Source organism: Balaenoptera acutorostrata, chromosome 4 (genome assembly GCF_949987535.1).
Source record: "Balaenoptera acutorostrata chromosome 4, mBalAcu1.1, whole genome shotgun sequence".
Lineage (NCBI taxonomy): Eukaryota > Metazoa > Chordata > Mammalia > Artiodactyla > Balaenopteridae > Balaenoptera > Balaenoptera acutorostrata.
The window spans coordinates 69515151-69535977 of NC_080067.1; the positions used below are offsets into that span (position 1 = coordinate 69515151).

Below are 20827 nucleotides of genomic sequence, written 5' to 3' on the forward strand. Positions count from 1 at the left end.
AGGGATATGACGTGGGTGTCATGATTTGGGCTCCTCGCTTGTGGTGCCCTGGAGAAGCGTGGGAGATCCTTAGCCTAGCTGGGTGCTTTGCTACCCTCAATCTCACTCCCACCCTGCTTCCCCTTCTATCAGCACTCCAGGGTTCAGGTCTGAGGGCTGCAATGGGTCACCCCCGGAATCAAGCAACCCTCAGTGGAGGCGCTGAAACCCTGACTATGTGATAGCACCCAGCAAGTTTCTGAACCATCCCATTCCAGTGGTGAGGAAGGCCGCCCCATACCCTAGAGCAGCTGTGTGACATAATAAAACCTGTGGGCTCTGCCCCTTTACCTGGGTTACAGCAGCACAGGTGGACTGAGGTGTTAGGTGTCTGTGCTTACTTTGGGCTAGAATCCTATCAGTTCAAGCAGGTAACACCAGTCAGCTAATGCTGCTCTGAAGCTTTGACTGACAGGGGTATGTGTCTGATTAATTCGAAATGCAAAAATTTGTCACTACTTCATACGTGGCCTCTGACAGACAAATATGGCGTCACAGGGATAAAGGAAAAAGCTCAGAAACTCTGTACAGGTTCTTGAGTTTGGGGCTAACAGCTCAATGGCTGTGTCCATACAGGGCAGGGCATTTGTTTTCTCTGAGTCTGTTAGTTTGCTAGGGCTGCCAGAACAAATCCCGCAGGCTGGGTGGCTTAACCAACACAAATCTATTCCTTCACAGTTCTGGAGGCTAGATGGCCAAGGTCAAGGTACGTCTTGCACCTTGCAGGGCTGGCTTCTTCTGAAGCCCTTCTCCTGGGTTTGCAGACGGCCACCCCTGGCTGTCCCTTCACACAGCCCTTCCTCTGTGCACGCGCATCTCCAGTGCCTCTCTCTGTGCCCAAATGTCCTCTTCCTGTAAGGACACCAATCAGCTGGGAGTAGGGCCCACCCTAACTGCCTCATTTAAACTTAATCACCTCTTTACAGTCTCTGTCTCCAAATACAACCACATTCCGGGGTACTGGGGATGAGGGCTTCAACATATGAACAAAACTCCCCCCCCCGCCCCCCCCCGCACAACATCCCTGCCCATAAGAGGGACAATAATAAAACCTACATCATGGGTTATTTTGAGGACAAAAGAAATAAAGAATGTGAAGGTGCTCAGTAAACAGCAATTAGGAACGTCCCTTATCACTGGGCTACTGAGAAGCTGGCATGCACGGGGAGGGGCTGTGGGACCTTCTTACTCGCCTCAGAAAGCAAGGATGCAACCCCGCTCTGCCCTGCAGCACGCCAGGTTCGGCCCCCAGGTTCTGGATGGGTGAGTGGTAGCTGGCAGACTCGGCCTGCCAAGCCTGTGGCAGGCGTCACCTTGGGCTCCTCTCCTGCCTCCAGATTTCCATGGAGATAGGCCACGTGCCCTTGGCGGCTCAGGAACCCAGAGCCCAACAAAGCCGGGCACTGATCAGCCCACCTAAGCTTCCCACTGGGTCTGGTCTGTGCAGATGAAAGGCTGCTCCCAGCTAGAGAGCTTCAAAGCCAGCTTAGAAGCATGGCGGCCTGAAAACAGGCTGGGGGTGGGGAGATGGAGATGGAGGGGGCTTTGGGGCTTCCTTGGGCACAAAAAGGTGAGTAAGGAAGGAAGGCTGTAACTTACCTGCCATGTTCCCACCTGGCCTTTCAAAGCACCAGGCCCTCAGGCATCCCAATCATAGCTTATCTGAAGGGTAATCTATGACCAGTGCTTTCCCTAGAGATCCTAACTCAGACACAGCATAAAGTCAGAGGGCTCCTTGCCGGTAAACGGAGCAGGTAGGGGGCTCACTTCCTGGCGTTCTGTAAACCCAGCGTAAAGAACGTTCTACTGTGAGCCAAGCTGTGAAGCACAGAGCACGGGCTTTGGACAGACGTAGGTCGGAGTGCCTACTGTTTGGCGCTCACTACTTCTATTACTGTGGGAGAAGTCGCGTAGCCTCTCCGAGTCTGTCTTTTATCAGGAAAATGTAGGTCTAGTAACCTCACTGGCAGGGTTGCTGATGAGGTTTAGAAGTGATGCCATCCAGAGCCTGCACAGAGAGCACACAGAAGGCCCTCAAGAAACAGTGGCTGTCATTGTGATTTTATGTTTCTTGAGAAAGGGTGGTCCTCAGGAAATTGTCTTTGCTACATAGTAAGTGCGTGGCCTTCTGCAGATGATAATCAATGTCATCCAGAGAAGATAGTCCAGGAGGAGGAAGAGGAGGGAGAGGAGAAGATGGGGGGCGGGGAGGGTAGGAAAAGAAAGAGGAGAAGGGCACTGAGGAAAAGAGGAGCAGAGATACCGTGACCTTGAGATTTTAGGGTGACTGTCCCTCCTGGCAAGAGAAGCCTCCCTATTTCAACTTTTTTCCTTTAAACCAGGGAGCTTTTACTTGGAAATGAGTTCTTTAGTTCCTTTCCTTTCCCCGCCTTTGTGTTCCTGTGTGTGTGTGTGTGTGTGTGTGTGTGTGTGAGAGAGAGAGAGAGAGAGAGAGAGAGAGAGACAGAGAGACAGAGAGAGACAGAGAGAGATACAATCCCACAACGGGACTGGTGGCTTTCCCTTGTTCCTGGGCTGAGCAATGAGGACGCAGAGGAGGATCTGGAGACCTTACAGGCACGGCTTTGACACCCCTGGTCCAGCTGGGCACCCCTTCTGACGGGTGTTTCCTTTGTGTCCTCGTCACACTGGTTTGCAGGTATCTTCCACTCCCAGGGGTCTGTAAAGCCCCATCAGGGCATAAAAGTGGCCAGAGGGTATTGAGTGGTCTTGGACTCTGGATGATCCAGATGGAAACGGGAAGGAAAAGCAGCCCAGAGCCACTGCTTTCTGAGGAGGAGAGGGGCTGCAGGGTGGAAGGGAGAGGAAATGTGTTGGCCCGGCAGGCAGGGGCCGGGGTTTCTGCCTCTGCTCTAGCTGTCTAGTTGTATGACCTTGGGCCAGTCACTTTCCTCCGCTGGGCCTATGTTTCCTTGATCAGGGGTGAGGGCATTCTATCCTTGAGTTTGGTTTGAGCTCTTCCAACAAAGGTGGAGGCTGGGTTTCCTGCCCGGCTGGGTCAAGAGTAGGTTGGCAGCAGGCCTTGCTGCTTCTCACACTGTGCAGAAGACAGAACGTTCTGTGCAGCCCTACACTGAGGCAAGAGGAAGAGTGAGTTTGCACTCACAATGGCCATTGTGGCTGGTTCCTGAAAGCCTGCTTGTGTGGTGGGGCCTCTATTCTGTGTGGCTTTCTCTTCCAGGGTTTGGCAGGGCTCTGATGAAGGCTTGGTACACTGGGAGAGGGGGGCTCCTAATCCCTTCCATGCCTAAGGGCCAGGTGCTTCAGAAGGGGAGGGGCAGTGTGCTGGTGGAGTTGTGTGGTGGGGAATTTCCCCGGAAGCAATGGTCTCCTGAAATGGCTCTGAAGGGAGGGTCTGACATCATCATCATGCCTCTAAGAAAGAGCAAGAGTGAGAATATCCCATAAGGCTTCGGAGGCAGTGGAGCTACAGGAATCTTGCCCTGGTGGTCCCAATGAGGACATGAAGAGAATGACTATTACTGGACACAGACTCCAGGCCAGGCCTAGAGCTTTGTCAGCTTTATCGTTTTTCATCTTTGTGGCAACATCGTTGGATAGACACTATTATCCCAACATAAAAAAAAAAAAATCTTGAGGCTCAGAGAGGTCGAGGAACTTGCCTAATGTCACAAAACTGGCATATGGTAAAGCTGGAGTTCAAACCAAGGCCGGTCTGACCCCCAAAATAAGCTCTGGATAAAGGACTCAAAGCAGAGACCAAACATCTTGGCATGGTGGGGCCTCTCAGTGCAGGGAAGGGGGCGTGGAGTGGGGCGAGCCTATCCTCAGCTCCTCGCAGGGGAGACTTCTTGTTAAATGGAATGCCGACTCTCTTGGCCTGAAGGTGAAATACTAGTTGATTTATTATCTGGCATTACTTTGCCCACTGAGCTCAAGAAGCTTCAATTCCACATACAGTGTATGTAATAGAATCAATCAATTAGCTGTGAGATCTTCCAGTTCAACTCAAGCCTGCACCTCAGGCATGACACACATAAGGTACATTACAGAGAGCGACACCCACCAAATGAATCACAGCTCAGAGGGACGCACGTACGCAGAAAGGCAAAGCTAAAGGATAGTTGTGACTTTCTGGTTGTTGAGTCAAGATCAACCAGAAATGGGGAGGTGGGGGAGGGTATTGTGGTGTGAATGGAAAGAATGCCAGGTTTGGTATACTTGGACTTGGCTCTAGTCCCAGATCCACCAATTAGTGTGGCCTTGGACAGGTCAATTAACCTCCCTGGGCTTCATTTTTCTAATTATGAAGTGTCTCTCAGGGGTGTTGTAGGGGACTGAAACGAGATGATGAATGCAAAATATTTCTAGCGTATGGTGCTAAATTCAAGTAGGTGCTTAACAAGAGCTGGACGAATTGTCTGGAAAATGGGAAGAGATGGGTGCTGGCTGCAGGCTGGAGGTGGAAAAGACACAGGGCCCTGCTTAAGACATCCATTCTGCCAACAGCAGCCACTGGTAATGGGGAGGGCTTTGGGGTGGAGGCAGACAGGAGAGGGCTGAGCTTGTGGGCAGAAGAAGCGGGGACCCTGTTGGGTGGTTTGCGGGGAGGCGGGCATCATCCACACGGTAGTGTCCCCTTTGTCTGTCCCCCACTTCCTGTTGGCTTTTGTCCATTTTTCCTCTTGTGCCACTGACTCCTATTCAAGGCCTCAGAGTTGTAAGCTTGTGTTCTGCACCAGCCTCCTAACTGGCCTCCTTGCTGCCAGTTCCTTTCCTTTTCCTTGAATCCAAACTGCGTGCTGCTCTCTCATCCTATTGCTCTTGGCTTAAAACCCTTCATCTCTTCCCATTATTCAAAGGATCATATACAAACTCCATGACACATTACTCAAGGGTCTCTACGTTTCCAGTCTTCCCCTCTGCTATTTCTGTGTGCTAATGCTGTAGTCCATGTGCCTCTTCTCTCATTCTGTCCTTTCAGATCCTTTCTGGCTTCAAGTACTGGCACACACACATTCTATGTTGTTCGTTCATTCATTCATTCAGTCAGTCAGTCATACATCAAATATTTATTGATCACCTCCCAGGTGCCTGGCAAAGTGCTGGGCAGCTGGGAATTGAGTCCCTAAGGAAAGCCCCTCCTTTTCTCACTCCCCACGCTCTAGCCGTACTCTGTTTCTGCCACTCCGTGGCGCTTGCCTATCACGCCAGTGGTAACATGATCGTTCTACATATATTTCTTATATTAGACTGGGATCTGCTGGAGGTTGGAACCATGTCACAGTGGTGCTTGCACCCTCTATAGCACCTGGAGCACTCGGTACTTGAAGGCAGGTTTGAATCAGCTCTACTGGGTATCATCTGTATTCTTCGGCCAGTCACTTAACCCCATTAGCCTCAGCCATAAAATAGATTAAATAATTAAATAGGCAACAGCTTGGCTCATAAATAAGTGCTCAGTAAACAACAGCCCAATACATGTTTTTTGATTAATTAAGAAGATGAAGCACTTTTGCACGACTTAAAAACAGATCAAGAAGCACAGGCTGTGCAGAGCGTGTGGCCAGTATGGAGTTTTGCTGTGGGCTGGGTCTTAGGAGGTGCCAGATATTAAAGCTGCTACAGGGGAACAGGAGTTGGTGGTGGGTCAAGATGGGGCAAGCAGAAGAGGGAAAAATCTAAGATGTCTAGGCCTGTCAGACAGCCAGTCTAGAATTTTCTTCTGCATGTGAAAAATGAAAGTTTCCTTGGTTCTTTGGTTCTATTTTGAGCAACAAACCTCCTAAGGCAGGAATTCAGTTGGATTTTACCTCCAGCTTGAACCTGTATGAGCAAGTTTCCCTCTGCAGACGTGGAACAGCCTCCGGAGGCCCTATTCTGCCTCGCCCACCCCTCCCAGTCTTGGCGGGGTGTGGGGGGGTACTCAGCTGGAGGCAGAGTCCTCCTGATTCACAAGTCAGCTGGGGAAGAATGAAGGATCACTTCACTTGAACTTCTAGTAAATGCGGGTTGGGTCAGGGACAGGCAGAAATGGGGAGGCTGGGGTGGGTGGTCTGGTGTGTATAGAAAGAATTCCATGTTTGAAATACTAGGACTTGGGCTCTAGTCCCAGGTCCTCCAGTTTGTGTGACCTTGGACGGGTCAATTAATCTCCCTAGGCCTCATTTTTCTAATCTATAATGTATCTTCTTGGCATCCTCAGGGGGAGCAGCTAGGTCCACCGGTGCAGTGCTTTTCAAACTTGAGTAAGCATTCATCACCAGGGGATCTTGCTGACAGGCAGATTGGGCTTCAGGAGGTTTGGCCTACATTCTGACACTCTCAGGTGATGCCCTTGCTGCTGGCTGTGGACCACGTGAGGTTCTAGTGCAGGGATGGGCAAACCACGGCTCGAGGGCCAAACCCAGCCTGCTGCTTGTTTGTGTAAATAAAGGGGGACTAGGACCCAGCCATGCCATTCGCTTGCGTGTAGTCTATGGCCGCTTTCACGCTGAGTGGTTGGAGGTAAGCAGTTGTAGCCGAGACTGCATGGCCCACAAAGCCTAACTATTTTAAGAGTTACTATGTGGTCCTTTACAGGAAAAGCTTGCCAACCTCTGCTCTAGTGGACAGAGGGCTGGCCTGTGTGAACTAAAAGACCTGCATTTCAGTCCGGCTTTGGCCAAGGGCCAGCCACTTCACCTTGCTGGTTCTCCCTCTCCTTATCTAGAGGACAAAAGGCTCTCTAAATTTCTAAGAGACCAGTGATTCTGGGATTTCAATACTACATAGAAAACACCACAGTTTCTACAGAAACAGGCATCTGAGAATCAGGTTGTGTGGCCTTAATTTGGAAGCTGCAAAAACACACCTAGCCTAACCCGCAGAGTCCAGCAGGCAACCCTGACAGGTATGGAGGGACTGCGTGATGTAGAGGCAGCTGGGAACACATAGGGGCTTGGAGAAGGGACCAGTGAGGATGGAAGGCAGACCTCCTGGCCTCCTGTACAGGCTGATGCTGGCACAGCAGCTCTGGAACATTGCTCACGAGCAACACACACACAAATTTCATCCCATCAAACACGATTCCCTATCTTACTGCTCCAGGTGCCCCTGGCCCTGGGTGCTTTTGGTCAACCAATATTAATAAGCTCTTTCAAGGCCTCAGAGACCGTGCCAAGCACAGGGATGTAGAAGGAACTATGATATCTGGAGCCGAGGAGCTCACATTGGGTGGGAGAGACACCATGTGAGTAAATAATTACAGGAGAGTTCCATGAGCCGCTGTGACGGGAAATGCGTGACTCTGGGTCCCTAGCTTGGGCAACAGGTGATGCCATGAACAAGGCAGGGAACGTGGGGATGGGCAATGGGCTTTAGGAGAAGGGGGAGGGTGTGTAAAGAGTGAGAAGAGAATGCCTCATCTGGGTTTGGGGCATGTTGATTCCAACGTGGGTGCTTGAGGGACTGAGTGACAAAGCTGTGATTTCCTGTGAAAAGCAGAGCAGAGACTCTCTGTAGGCCTGCCACTGTTGCAGAGGAATGACTGGTGTGTTGCCATGGTTACTTCCCAGCGCTGAGGGGGGGCCCATTGCACACCCCCCAAGTGCCCCCCAGGCTCTTTAGGGGTCGCTAGCCTTGCTCCATCTCAGTCCCTAGGTGAGACCTTGGCCAGAGAGACCTCTGTGAAATGCACACTTTTTAGGAACATTTCTATTTTTCAACCCGAATGAGCCGTACATGGCTGGCAATTGCTCACTACGACTGTCTTTCTGGTTAGATCTCCACCAAATGGGAAAACTGGGAACATACAACCCTGGACAGCTCCTGAACCCAACCGGCCACTTTCTGTTATGGTTTCCTACAAGTGAGGAGAGAGCCCTGAGAAGCAATGAACTCATGTACTCATGATTATCCTATTGTCTCATCTGAGTTCTGGCTCACCACCCGGGAGGGTGGATCTATGACGGCTGGATGGCGTCCCTTTATCTGGCTTTGGGATTCAGGGTACGATCCATGCAATTAGTGAAGATCCACATGGGCACACAGGCAGATTGAACCCCCTGTGCCCGCAAAGCAGTGGTGTCAACTGACTTTGAAGTGGGAGGGTTTTCCTCTTCCCAGGTAAGACCCTGGCATCTGGGTGGCAGATTTGATGACTGTGTGCTTTTGCCAGGAGGGCGCCTGTGTGAGTGCCTGCTGGTTGGTCTGAGTTCCAGGCTAGCGAGCCTACCTGTGGGCCACGCAGTGGCTGGCTGGCCTTGCTGGGGTGCTGAGTAGCCATGCGACTCTCCCTCTTAGCGCTTATCACAGATGCTAATTACATGCCTATCTGTGGGATTGTTTTACTGAGGCTTGGTTCCCGCACTCCCTAATGGCTGCAGGCACTAGATCTGGTTTTGCTCATCAATGTGCCCTGGTGCCTGGCATTTGGTCGGTGTTTTAAAGGTGTGTGTTGAATAAATGACAGAAAGCCTGTCACTGTTGCTGGGAAACTGAATCGAAATGTATATCCTACCAAAGATCTCCCTGTTTTTGTTTACCAGGAATTGCAAAAATTATTACCTAGGGGAAGTCTGGGGAGATTTTGCCCTCTCTGCTTAGAATCTTGTCTAGGACACCCTGGTTTCAGTTCACGCGGGGTTGACTAAGAAACCTCACTGAGGGTAAGGTAGCCAGCTCTGGGTGACACAGCCTCAAGGCTGCTGCTGGCTCAAGGCTGAAGGCTGGATGGGGGCATACACGAGCCGCAGAGAAGAGTCTGAGAACATGCGTAGGAAGTCTCCGCATTCACATCCAGGGTGGGGCTGGAGAGAACCAATGGCAGAGCTTCCAGAGCTTCGCTCCCTAGCCTCGGGGGTGGGGGGGGGGGGCGGGGGGGGGGACTGATCTAGCTTGTGCCATGCATGCCCTTGGTGCTTCAAGGCTCAGCACCCTTACCCTCACCTGGCTTCGCCGGACAGCCGCTCAGGTGGAACCTCCACATTGGCAGCAACAGCCAAACACACTTAAGCACAGTGCCAACAAGTAACCCTAGAGTTGTGGGCTGTTAGAACCGTAGGTAATTTAAAGATAATCCAGACGAAATTACTGAAGCAGAAGTAAAGAGAGTGAAATTCTAAATCTGGCCCTTTTCTCACATACTAAATACTCATCACTTTCCACTGATCACTTAACAATTTTTCTGATTACTATTGATCAAGCGCTCACCACGTTCCAGGCATTCTGCTAAGTGTTCTGCATGGATGATCTCATTTAACTCTCAAAACAAGGTGACTATGCTGATGGAGAGAGATTATAATTGTTTCCATTTTGCAAGGGTTGAAATGGAGGCTTGGAAAAATTCAATGATTCAACTAACGTCACATGGCTGGTGGTGGGGAGGTCTGGGTCTTCTAGCTTCTAGTTCAATGGTCAGTCCCTTACTCTACACCGACTCTCAGCTATAAGTCCTCCAGGCTATATTTGAATTACTTATTTGAAGACAGCCAGCACAGCTTACTTATCAAATAAGTTTCTAATGGTTCCGTGAAACTAAATTCTCAGTCTCACAAATACTTGCATCGAACTCTTTATAAGACTATTTTTTTTTTTTTAAGATTTTTCACTGAGGTTCTGCTCCTGTCCAGCTCCAGAATCTACTGCCCACTGTGCTCACAGGCCAAAGGCAAGATTCCTTCCCCCCTCTCTCTATCTCCCTCCGACAAACATTTCTGTAGAACAACCTGAGCCAGGTAGGATATTAGGCTTTGAAGGGGACACAGAGATGAAAAACACATGCTCCCCATTTTCCAGGTACTGGCAGGAGAAAAATATGATGAGGATACACGTGCCTATGAGACAAGGCAACCCATAATCAGTGTACTGTCAAGACAGAAGCCCAAATTAAATGCTCTAGGAATTCGGAGGCCAGACTCACTTCCAGAGGTACCACCATAGGCTCTAGGAAGGAGATGGCCCTTGAGGTAGGTCTTGTAGGAGGAGCAGAATTCCAACCAAGTGTATATGGAGACTTTCCTTGGACTGGAACATAAATGCTTCCTGTTTTCTGAGTGTCTGGCTTGTGCAGAACACATAGTAGGACCTCAAATAAATTTTCTAGTTGGACACTAGCCACTTGGGGCTAGGCTAGGAATCAGGGACTTGGTTCTGATGCGACCACTGGACATAAATTGTATAAGTCCTATTGCTTCTCTGGGCCTCTGTTTTTCCCAACTATGAAATAGGGACATTCAGGGGAGTGGGTATAACCTTGCTCATGGGTTTCTGGTTAGGGTTAGGTTAAGTTAATACATGCAAAACTATCTGCAAGCCAAAATGAAATATAAATACTTGTCGCTATTCTTACTGGTATTATAAAAACTAAAAAGAACCATTGCCCAGGTACCTCTCATTTATCCAATAACCTTTTTTGGACTAACTACACTGGGTCAGGCACTGGGGAAAAGATGAATAATATCCAGCCTCCATCCTTGGAATTTGAAAGGTCTAGGAAAGGAGGCAGTAGGTACAATTTATGGTATAGGTTGAATGTGCTAGGGCAAAGGCTGGGCTGGAGTGTGGCAGGATCTCTGCTCTTTCTTAGTGATAGTGCAGATAGGTGGCAATGCTAAACCTAAGAACTTCAAAATCAAGAATTCAGCTGGTATGCCCCAACATAACATAGCGTTAAAGGTGAGGAGAAAATTTATTTTAAAGTTTGAGCTTATACTATGTTCCAGGCACTCTGACATCCATCATCATGACAAGCTAGGTATTATTATGCCAATTTTACAGATGAGGAAAATGAGACTCAGAGAGGTTGGGTAACCTTCCAAGGTTTATAAGACTAGAAAGTATAAAGCCTAAATTTAAACCCAGGTCATTCAACTGCAAGCTTGGTGCTTTTCCCAGGACCACTTCTTGCTTTCTAATCAGCCAATGGTTTTATAGAACTCATTCCATGCTAATTTTGATTGACCTTCTTTCTTGGCTTGCTTTTCCAAGGAGAAAGACTGATCTGTGATGAGATTTGACAGTAACATTTTCTGTAGTCATTTCCTTTAACACTTCCTATAATAAACCCCCTCCCTCCCACTATTCTCTTCTGACCTCTCCCTCACCTCCAACCCCAGTGAAACTGCCAAGGAATAATGAATCCCAACAAATAAAGAGCCTGCAGAGAAAGATCCCTACCTTCTCAGCCACTGGCCTATATACTGAGACAAAACACACTGAAAGAAGGAAGAAACCTGCCATATAATTCTGTTCAAGGAGTCCACTAGACCAAAACCTGGCCATGCCTTAATTCTGTGGAGCTGTAAGCAACCATGCTCTACAGGAACCTGTATGATTGGCAGATTCGCCTATTTTACAGATAATGAAAACTGAAACCCAAGAAGTTGAAAGGACTTGCCCAACATCATACACTAGTGACAGGCAGGGTCTGGACTGGAACCCAGGACTCTTGACTCCCAGGCCAATGCTTTTCCACTTTTCAAAATGGGTTGCCTCTTTAGCGTTTCCTCATTAACATCTCATCTTAAAGGAGATCATGGCCCTTTAAGAAAGAGCTTGCACTGTAGGTTCGTTCTCTGCAAAGCCCAGAAGCCAAGACTCCCTCCTCGGCCTCTGCTCTGATCAGCTCCCTCCTCATCTAAAGAACAGGAAGTAGCTGCATTTTTAGCTCTGAAAGCATATTCTTGGGGTGGGAAAGGGGGATTTGGGGAAGAGAGTTTCTGTACATGATGGTCATGAGCGATCAGCAGACACATTACTCTTGCTTGAAGAAGGGGAAGATACACGGTAAGACATACAAGGGAAGATGACAAACGTCCTTGAGCCCCAACTAGAGCCCGTCCTCAGCAAGAGTGTCCCCCAGCCCCTGCCTGAGGGGAAGGGGATTCTGCCCTGATTCTGCTCTGCCTGGATGCCAGAGTGGCGGCTGGGGTGGGAACACCGGGGTGGGAAAGTTTGCAGGAACTTTCTACAACTTCCAATGCCTCCCCCACCCTCTGCTGGCACCCACAACTTCCCCTGCCAAGGGAGGAAGGAGGAACACATTATTCAGTTTAATAATTTATACAAATTGAAAAGTTTACTCTGAAATAAAGGGGACTTAAGAGGGAAGCAGAGAAAAAAAAAAATTCCCAAGTCTTCTCTTAAAGGACACAGGTGTGGAGATTACCCCTCTTGATGACCTTGCTTCAGAATACGACAATCTGACTGTTTAATAGGTAGGTCTGGAATAAGCCAGTAACCACTCCCTCAATGGTTGGCCAAGTTTTGTCTCCTTCTACTGGTGGGATCACATCCAGCCTTAGGACTAACCGCCTAGGACATCAAAGAACCCAGACTCAGATTCCTGGACACTTGTCTGTGTCAGTGGTTCTCAAACCCCGCAGCCCATCAGATCGTCTGGGGAGCTCATTACAAATTTAGATTCCCAGGAACCAACCTAGAGATTGATTACGGAGCTCTGGGCTGGGGCCCAGGACTTCATTTTCGATAGGCAGGTCTGGTTTAAAAATCAATGGTCTGGTCAGTCCCATCCATTTAGTCATCAAAACTTTTATACCAGATGCTGGTTTTATGGCAAAGAAAACCGACATCCCAAAAAGTAGGTCAGTGCCAGCACTTGGATTTGAATACATTCTCCTGCCTCCTCAGGTGGGGTCTTTGCCAAAGCCCTCACATACGGCTTCTCCCCACACCCCGACCCTGGCTCACCAGGCCACGGAGAATCCCTGCGGATCAGCGAGGCCTGCTCATCCGATCCACAGAAGAGGCAGAGCTGCCAGGAACTTTGATTGAGGCCCGTCTGGTTCGCTGGTGGCAGTGGCTGGTAAGGGGTAGGGCTGAAGGTAGTTTTAAGGGCACTCTCAGAAAGCTGTGTCCTGTATCCTGGTGGGTAGTTGATGGCCTCTAAGGCACACTACCCAGTTGTTCCAGGCAGGAAGAAGAGTCGGCTCATGGCAGGGTGGCAGAGGCAGAGGGAGTGAGGGGGCAGTAAAAGAAGATGAAGTCTGGAGGTGACGAGAGGCCAAACCATCTAGGACCCTCTAGGCCACAGGAAGAGCTTTAGCTTTTAATCTGAGCCGCTGCAGGATTCTGAGCAGGAGAGTGGCACGGACAGACATATTTTCCCAGGGGCATTCTGATGCAGTGGTGAGAAGAGACTGTAGAGGGTGGGGGAAGAAGCAGGGAATCCAGTTGGGAGGGTTTGCAGTAATCCAGGGGACAAGGGATGGTGGCTCAGACCAACGTGGTAGGAATCTTAGATATTTTTAAAGAGTGGAGCTAACAGATTTTTGGATGGGTTGGGTATGAGATATGAGATAAAAGGGAATTGAGGATGGTGCCAAGTGTTTTGGCTTAAGCAGCGGGCAGGTTCGAGTTATCGTCAACTGAGATGGAGAAGGCTGTGGGTGGAGAAGGTTTGGGGGAGGGACGTCAGAGATCAGTTTTGGACTTGCTGAGTCACTGGCACTCACGTGGTATTTAAATAAAGTCTCACTACTCGATGAGATCATCAAAGAAGTGAGTACAGACAGAAAAGAGAAGAGGGCTGGGGACCCTCCCGCATAAAGAGGTTAGAGAGAAGATGAGGACTCAGCAAAAGAGACTAAGAAGGAGTGACCAGTGGGAAACCAGGAAGGTGTGGAGTCCTAGAAGCCGAGTGGACAGTGTTTCCAGGAAGAAGGAGTGATCAGTTGGGTCAGATGCCGCTGACAGATGGAGCAAGGTCAAGATTGAGAACTGACTATTGGATTTAGCTACTGAAGGACACTGGTAACCTTGACACAAACAGCCTTTGACTCCTAACCTCATGGAGTCCCACAGTTTGACTACTGACTGTCATTTAGGGCTCCCTTATTGTAACTTTTCTCTTCTCAATTAGGTTATTAAACATTGCAGCATCAGGGATGACGAGTCAGTGTATCTCCGAGTCCTTGTAAGGCTGTAGAAGCTTCTAGAGCCTGCTGTAGACCCTAATACAGTTTGCTGCCAGACCCGGCTGAACATCCCTCCCACTGACCTAGAGCAATTTTCCTCATGCTTGGCTTACCTTGAACGCAGAATTTCAGTTCCTTGGGGTCAGTGACGACCTTCCTGCTTTCCCGGATCACAGCCCGGTTCTTCTTGGTTTCTCCCCAGAGATTGGTGCCACCGTACATGCTGGGAATGTTGAGAATAGCAATGCCTTCAAGGAAGATGCTGCTCAGGTCCACCCCAACTCCGTCACACTGAGGGGCAGAGAGAAAATTTCATCCATTAGTGTCCTCAGTATATCCCAACCCAAGGTGGCATGTGTGTGTGTGTGTGTGTGCGCGCGCATGTGTGGTGCGGGCTCTCATGGAGAATGTGAAAGGCCATCAGCCACCAGCCAGCCTCTGTCAGAAGCTGAATCTTGGGCAACGTTGCTCTGGCCTAATGGTTTGGCCACTGCAGTGGGATGAGGGAGGTCCAGTCCTGGTCAGCTCTGGGGAGACAGCACAAAGCTTCAGGAACCGTCTATAGATCTCGAAGGGCTTTAGGAATGGTTCAGAAGACAACTGCAAACTGTTCTCCAGTCCAACCTCATTATCATCAATCCTGCCCCTCCCTAACCATTGTGAAGATCTGGTGGAGCACTGAGTCCAGAACCTAACATAGCATATTCTCAACAAATGACAGAAAAGTTTCATTTTACCCCTTCTTATTTTACCCCTCTTGTGAGAAGTATAAGACTTTAAGATTTGGATGGCTTTCAGAATTTTCCTGTCTCCTGTATCTCTATCGTAAGTGCAATTTTGGCATATGTGCTTGCTGATGTAGCAGAGTTTCTTTATCCAGTCTCTACCACCCACATCACCGCCAGGTACAAAAGGCCAGTAGGCTCCAATCTGCCTGTCTCACATATCTATAAAGTTGGCCTACTTTGGCATAATGCTTACCAATGCAGCAAAAAAGATATTAGCTCTGATCCTCGTTCCTCAGGATTGGAGGTAGTTTACTTCATTTACAGAAGAAAACATTACCCAGAGAGGTAAGCTAAGTTATCCAAGATTGCGCAGTTGATAAATAACAGAGCAGGGATTCAAAGTTGGGGAATCTGACTACAAAGCCCAAGCTCTTTATCTTGCTTATTGAGAGGCAGGAAAAAAAATCAAAAGCATGCAACAAAAATCCATTATCTTTGAGGTTTCCAACAAATCCAAACTTCCAGAGATTTCTTAACAGATGAGTAATAGAAAGGTAGGGCTTGTTGCCATTCATTTTGGCATACTTCCTGATTTCTTTGCAGCTCTCAATTTATCGTATCTTATCATCCCCATGACTTGTCTCCCCAGCTACAAAATGGTAGAGAGTGAGCTTCTTTGGTGACTGGGAATTCCTTTCTTTATTAGGAAGGTCTGATTATTTGAGAGGTCTTTTAATGTTGAACCTGATTCTCTTCCTTCCTGCTTCCACCCATTGGTCTTATTCTCCCTTCTGAAGTCAGACAGAATGAACCTCCTTCTCCTCCAGGGAAGTGCCCACTGGGTACACGATGATGTGCATAAATCATCATCAGCATCATCATGCATATGCATTAAACATTGCCATTTGCCAGATGGGCTTTTATACACATCTCATTTATTACCTTCATGATGATCTTATAAGTTAGTTACTAGGATTACCTTCACTGTACTTTTGGGGAAACTGAGGCACAGAGGCAGTTAAGTAACTTGCCCAAAGTCACACAACTTACAAATGGAAGTACACAGATTGACGGCAGGCTGTCGGAGCCTCAGTCTTACCCACTCCTTTCTCTCTCCTCCCTCTCACACCACCATTTAGTTGTGCCTCTGGGTTGAGCAGTCAACTCTCTGGCTCCTCCTGTGGGACTTGCCCCGTTCTGTACACACTACAGTTTGTTACTGTCCTACTCCATAAGTTCCTGGCACTGAAAAGAACGCCAATGGCAGAATCTGATGGCACAGGTGGCAACGGCACCAGCACTTCCTGGGTCTGGGATCCCCTAATATTATCACGCCCCAGAAATGAGATAATGTGGGGAGTCCATGTAGAGGCTCAACATGTCCCCCACGATCATTATCCTTAGTGTTAAATATGATCAAGTTTGCACTAGCTCTTTTATGAGCAGCTACATGATGACTGAATCACTTCAGCTTGAGTGGGTGGTCATCTCAGGCACTCAGGCCCTCATCCCATCATCTACTTCTCAGCCCACTCTTCCCCATCCTGAACTTGTATAGGTATTTTTAAATAACTTAGACAGAGGGTTTTGCACTTATTTAATTTCATCTGACTTTCAGCCCAAGCCCCCACCAGTCCATCTAGTTTATATTAAATCTTCATTCTGTGACCCTATGCAATAGCTCTCCTATTATTTGGAGATTAAGTCCATTAATACACATATATAAAGGGCAAAACAGGGAATAAGCCCTCTCCTTGGTCAGTTTAACACACCAGATATTGTGCATTAAATGGCCCTCGGGGTGTGGCTGTCTTATCAGGGCTGCATCCTCTGAACGGGACTGTCACCCAGCCCACTTTTCATTACAGTGTGGAATCATGGAACTCAGAGATCAGAGGGACCCAAGAGAACATATCCAATCTTTCATCAGTGAGGCCCAGTGAGGTTAAGGATCTTGCCTGTGGTCACCCAACTTACTAATGGTGGAGCTAGACTAGTATCCAGGTGTTCAGACCTCAATTCTGTGCTCTTTCCACTAAAACATAAGACATTGTGCTGAGATCAAATAGCATTTCCTAAATAACCACCCTACAACCTCTATCAGAAAAGGAATAAAAGAACTCATATTAAGCCACTAATATCTGTAAAGGGCAAGTATTTGGTTAATACTTTATTCCAGAATTTTGCCAGGGGTTGGGATGAAGTATATCAGTCTGTGGTTTCCAGAATGTATCCTTTACTAATTTTTTAAAAACTGGGACATTTGTCTGTTTGCCTCTCATTGGATGGAACCCACTGTGTTTTCTGGATTTGTCAAAGTGGTCCCCGAATGCCATCTATAGGTTTGTCCAGCAACTTGGATTCAAATGTGTATGTTTTCCAAGGCCAGTTAGTTCTCTATCGATCAGCTTTGGGCTCTGATACCCACCTTTATCATCTGTTTTCCATTTTTGGTTAAGGCTACTCTCTCTGTGGAAAAGATAAAAAAAAACTCTTTCGGAATGTCAAAGTCCTAAAGAGGTATGCTTTCCATGTTCTTTTTTGCTTCAAACATTGTCTAACATTCTGCTTGGCCTTCAGCTTGTCCAAAGCTAGGCTCACAGGTCTGAGGTGCCTTGTGCGTTTACACCTGGTTGCATGCTCACACCCTGTCTGTGAGTATGTGTACAACCCTCCAAAAGCATGGGCTCAACCCAGAGTTCCTTGTTGCTGTCATGGTGATTCTTTTTTTTTTTTTTAAGCTCTTTGCTGCTTTCTTCTTGATAGAATTAATGAACTGTTAGGAATTTATTTTGGAATATCTTCCATCCTTTTGTCCTTTATACACGTATTCTTTTTTTAAAAAATATTTATTTTGTTGTGCCAGGTCTTAGTTGCGGCAGGCGGGCTCCTTAGTTGCAGCTCGTGGGCTCCTTAGTTGTGGCTCACTGGCTCCTTAGTTTGCGGCACATGGGCTCCTTAGTTGTGGCTTGCTGGCGCCTTAGTTGTGGCACGCGGGCTTCTTAGTTGCGGCATGCACGTGGGATCTAGTTCCCTGACCAGGGATCAAACCCGGGCCCCCTCCACTGGGAGCGAGGAGTCACATCCACTGTGCCACCAGGGAAGTCCCTTTACACACATATTCTTATTTAGGGATTTATAAATAAGTCAGACTTATTCTCTGACTTATTCACTGGGTCAGACTTTTCTCCAAACTCTGAAATTAGCTTTGCTCAACCCTGTGCCCAGCATTGAGTTCTTGAACCCTTATCACCTCCTAGACCACTCAGTCACTTTCTCTGTTGGTTGTAGTTACTTCCGCACGACCTCAATTTATTCATTGTTTGGCCAATACGCCCCCTCCCTTCTAGAGATAATAATAATAATACTAGCAACTATTTGACAAGAGCTTCCTTGTGCATTGTGCTGGTCCTTCCCTTACATCCTCTCTTGGGATGCTCACATGAACACCGTGAGGGAGGCACCGTTGCTACCCCCAAGTGACAGGGTCTCAGAGGGGTTAGGGTGCTGGCTTAAGGCTACACAACGTCCCCTCTACAGGCTGGCAGAGCTCGGTTGCAAACCCAGGCAAGCCAGATGCCAGATTGTACTCTGGAGACGAAAGAGTCAGTGCAGCAAATCGGGACTTTTGCTGATGCTAGACTTGTCGCAAAATTAAACTTCCAGCTGTTGTTTGAATAATTGAAATCTCCCACTACTACTCTGTATTGTAGAGTACTTAGAGCAGTGCCTGGCACGTCAATGTTGGCATCAGTATTATATCTTGCCTCTGTGCCAGCTTTGTGTTTAAAAAAAAAAAAAAAAAAGTAAACCATTAGCACAGCACGGTCCTTGGCACACGGTGTTCCATAAAGTCACCTTTCTTCCCTACTGCTGTTTTAAGTGTACTCTGTCCCCTCCATCTCTAGTCATAACAAGCTAGGAGTGTTAGTTATTAACTTGGTAAGCCGTTAACATCTCTCTGGAAGAGCAAACAGTCCTCACTCTGCTTTATGATGGAATGTCCCCTTCCCCCACTATCTCACTGAGTCATAGGTGGACTGGGGCGAGTAGAAGAGATGGGGAGAGCCTGGGGACTGTTGGATGTAGCTGCCCCCCACCTTTGGAATGCACCTATTTGAAAATTGAGAGGCAGTGCCTTGTCTTGGAAGGAGCATGCCTGGGCTTGGAGACAAAGAGATATGGGTTTAAATCCTGGCTCTGTCACTTGCCAGCTGTGCGATCCTGCGTTGGTTCCTTAACCTCTTTGAGCTTTAATCTGTCATCTGTAAGATGGGGTGGGGATGGGGAAATAACATCTACTTCGAGGGTTTGACTGGTCTCTGGAAGACAGCAGCATTCCAAAACTGTCTGCATTGTTATTACAGTTAATAATAATATTACCTGTGTCATGAGGCAATTTTCAGCCTGAAATCATTCTCCCACTACCTGAGATCTTGCTGGAAGCATTTTAATGGCCCCTTCGCCATTAAACTCATGCTAGTGGGAGCCTTGCCTGACCATAGCCGTATGCCCATTCTCCACGCTTCTTGGCCTAGACACCACACACTGATTTCTTTCAGAACCCCAGGGCTGCTTAAGGCTCGGGAAAGGTAGAAAGTTGCCCTGCTGGATCTGGGAACGTGGAGCCGAGAGAAGTACACTGTAGGCTTAAATGGAACACCGGCCCCAGGGCCGCTCCCGGCGGGTTCCTGAGCTAAATCCTCCAATAGTTCCATGACGTCATGGGGCCCCCTCCCCCTGCTGGGACCCGGGTGGGGGGCGCCTCCTGGGGAGAGCGCAAGGAGGACGGCGGTCCCTGTGCGCACCATCGGCCATCGCTAACCTAGGACCGGGCTGGCAGGCTCGCCCCTGAGCCGAGGCTGCGCTGCAGCGGAACCCAGGTATTTACAGCCGGGTATGGGTCGAAACAGAGAGCTGTTGTCCCCGGCTGGCTGGCAGCAAGCTCGCACACGCCCCAAGTTGTGCTCAGAGTGGGCGCGGGCTGCGAGGTGCCGGACGCGGGCCGCCCGGGTCCGAGGCAGCAGCGCTGCAGGCGCGGGGTGGGGTGGGGTGCATCCAGGCCAGCCCGGTTCCTGCCCGCCTGGAAGCCGTTCAGGAATCTGCCGGAGCCCAGGCCGGGAGCCGCCCGCGCCCGCCTGCTCCAGGCCTTGCTGCGCCGGCCGCAGCTGTCGGCAAGTTCAACAGTCGTCCCCACTTGCGACGACAGTACCCAAAGCTCTAGTGTCTTTCTAAGCCAAGGGATGGTTTGTTTGGTGGAGGGCCGGTGGGTAGTCTTATTCATGCCATTCCCCCAACCCCCTCCCCCATCTCTCAGATCCTTAAAATCCCCATAATTCTGGGCAGAACTAGGACCCGCCAAGTTCTCCATGCTCTCTGAGGGGCAGAGAGCCGAGGAGGTGAGAGAGGGCAGTGGTGCTTCCCTGCCCGGGCCTCAGGCTTTTCCGAGACCAGGGTGCGTACCTGCCGGCCTCGGTGACCTGAAAAAGGCGGCGGATCTGAGTGAGGCCGCCTCCATTTCAGCCCGGACGATCCTATTTAGGAAGGTCCTCAGAGAAGGAGATCCCATAATTTATTTGATGACCTGTTTCAGTTTTTAGCAACTAGGAAATTCTCCCGTCTTCTAACCTCGATTCACGGTGCCACGGATTACGCTGATTTTCTCCAGTTTAGAACGCAGATTGTTTTGTTTCATACTCCTGCCATTGGGCAGTGTCTGCTCTCTGGAATGACCTCTTCCAGGCCAGATTATAAGGTGTTACCCAGGCTTCGATGCCTCTGGGGGCATTTGTCCCCTTTCAGCTTGAAATTTTCTTTCTTGGGTTCCCTGCCTCTGCGTTGTCTTGATTGTCTCTCCCATCTTTGGTGACTCCTTCCTGGACTTTCTTTTTAAAAATCTTTCTATTATGGATATTTTCAAATATGTAGGAAGATAAAATAATAAATCCCATGTACCCCAAATCTCAGCTTCAGCAATTAGCAATTCACAGCTAATCTTATTTCAACTCTACCCCAGTTCATTTGAACTATTTTATAGCAAATCTCTGATATTCTACCATTTCACCTATAAATACTTCTGTATGTATCTCTAAATGATAAGACTCTTAAAAAAAAGAATTATCTCAATTCGCTTATCACTCTTAAAAAGTAACAATAATTCTT

At 48.6% G+C, this 20827-nt stretch overlaps 1 protein-coding gene across 7 annotated transcripts in view; it reads right to left on the reverse strand.

The window, feature by feature from the left end:
- Positions 1 to 20827, reverse strand: part of DGKG (diacylglycerol kinase gamma) — a 203295-nt gene that overhangs the window by 23564 nt on the left and 158904 nt on the right. For all 7 annotated transcript variants that reach the window (XM_057545820.1, XM_057545817.1, XM_057545819.1 and 4 more), the window contains one exon: positions 14051 to 14228. In XM_057545820.1, the coding sequence (XP_057401803.1) occupies positions 14051 to 14228 (178 nt within the window). The remainder of the gene's footprint in view (positions 1 to 14050; positions 14229 to 20827) is intronic.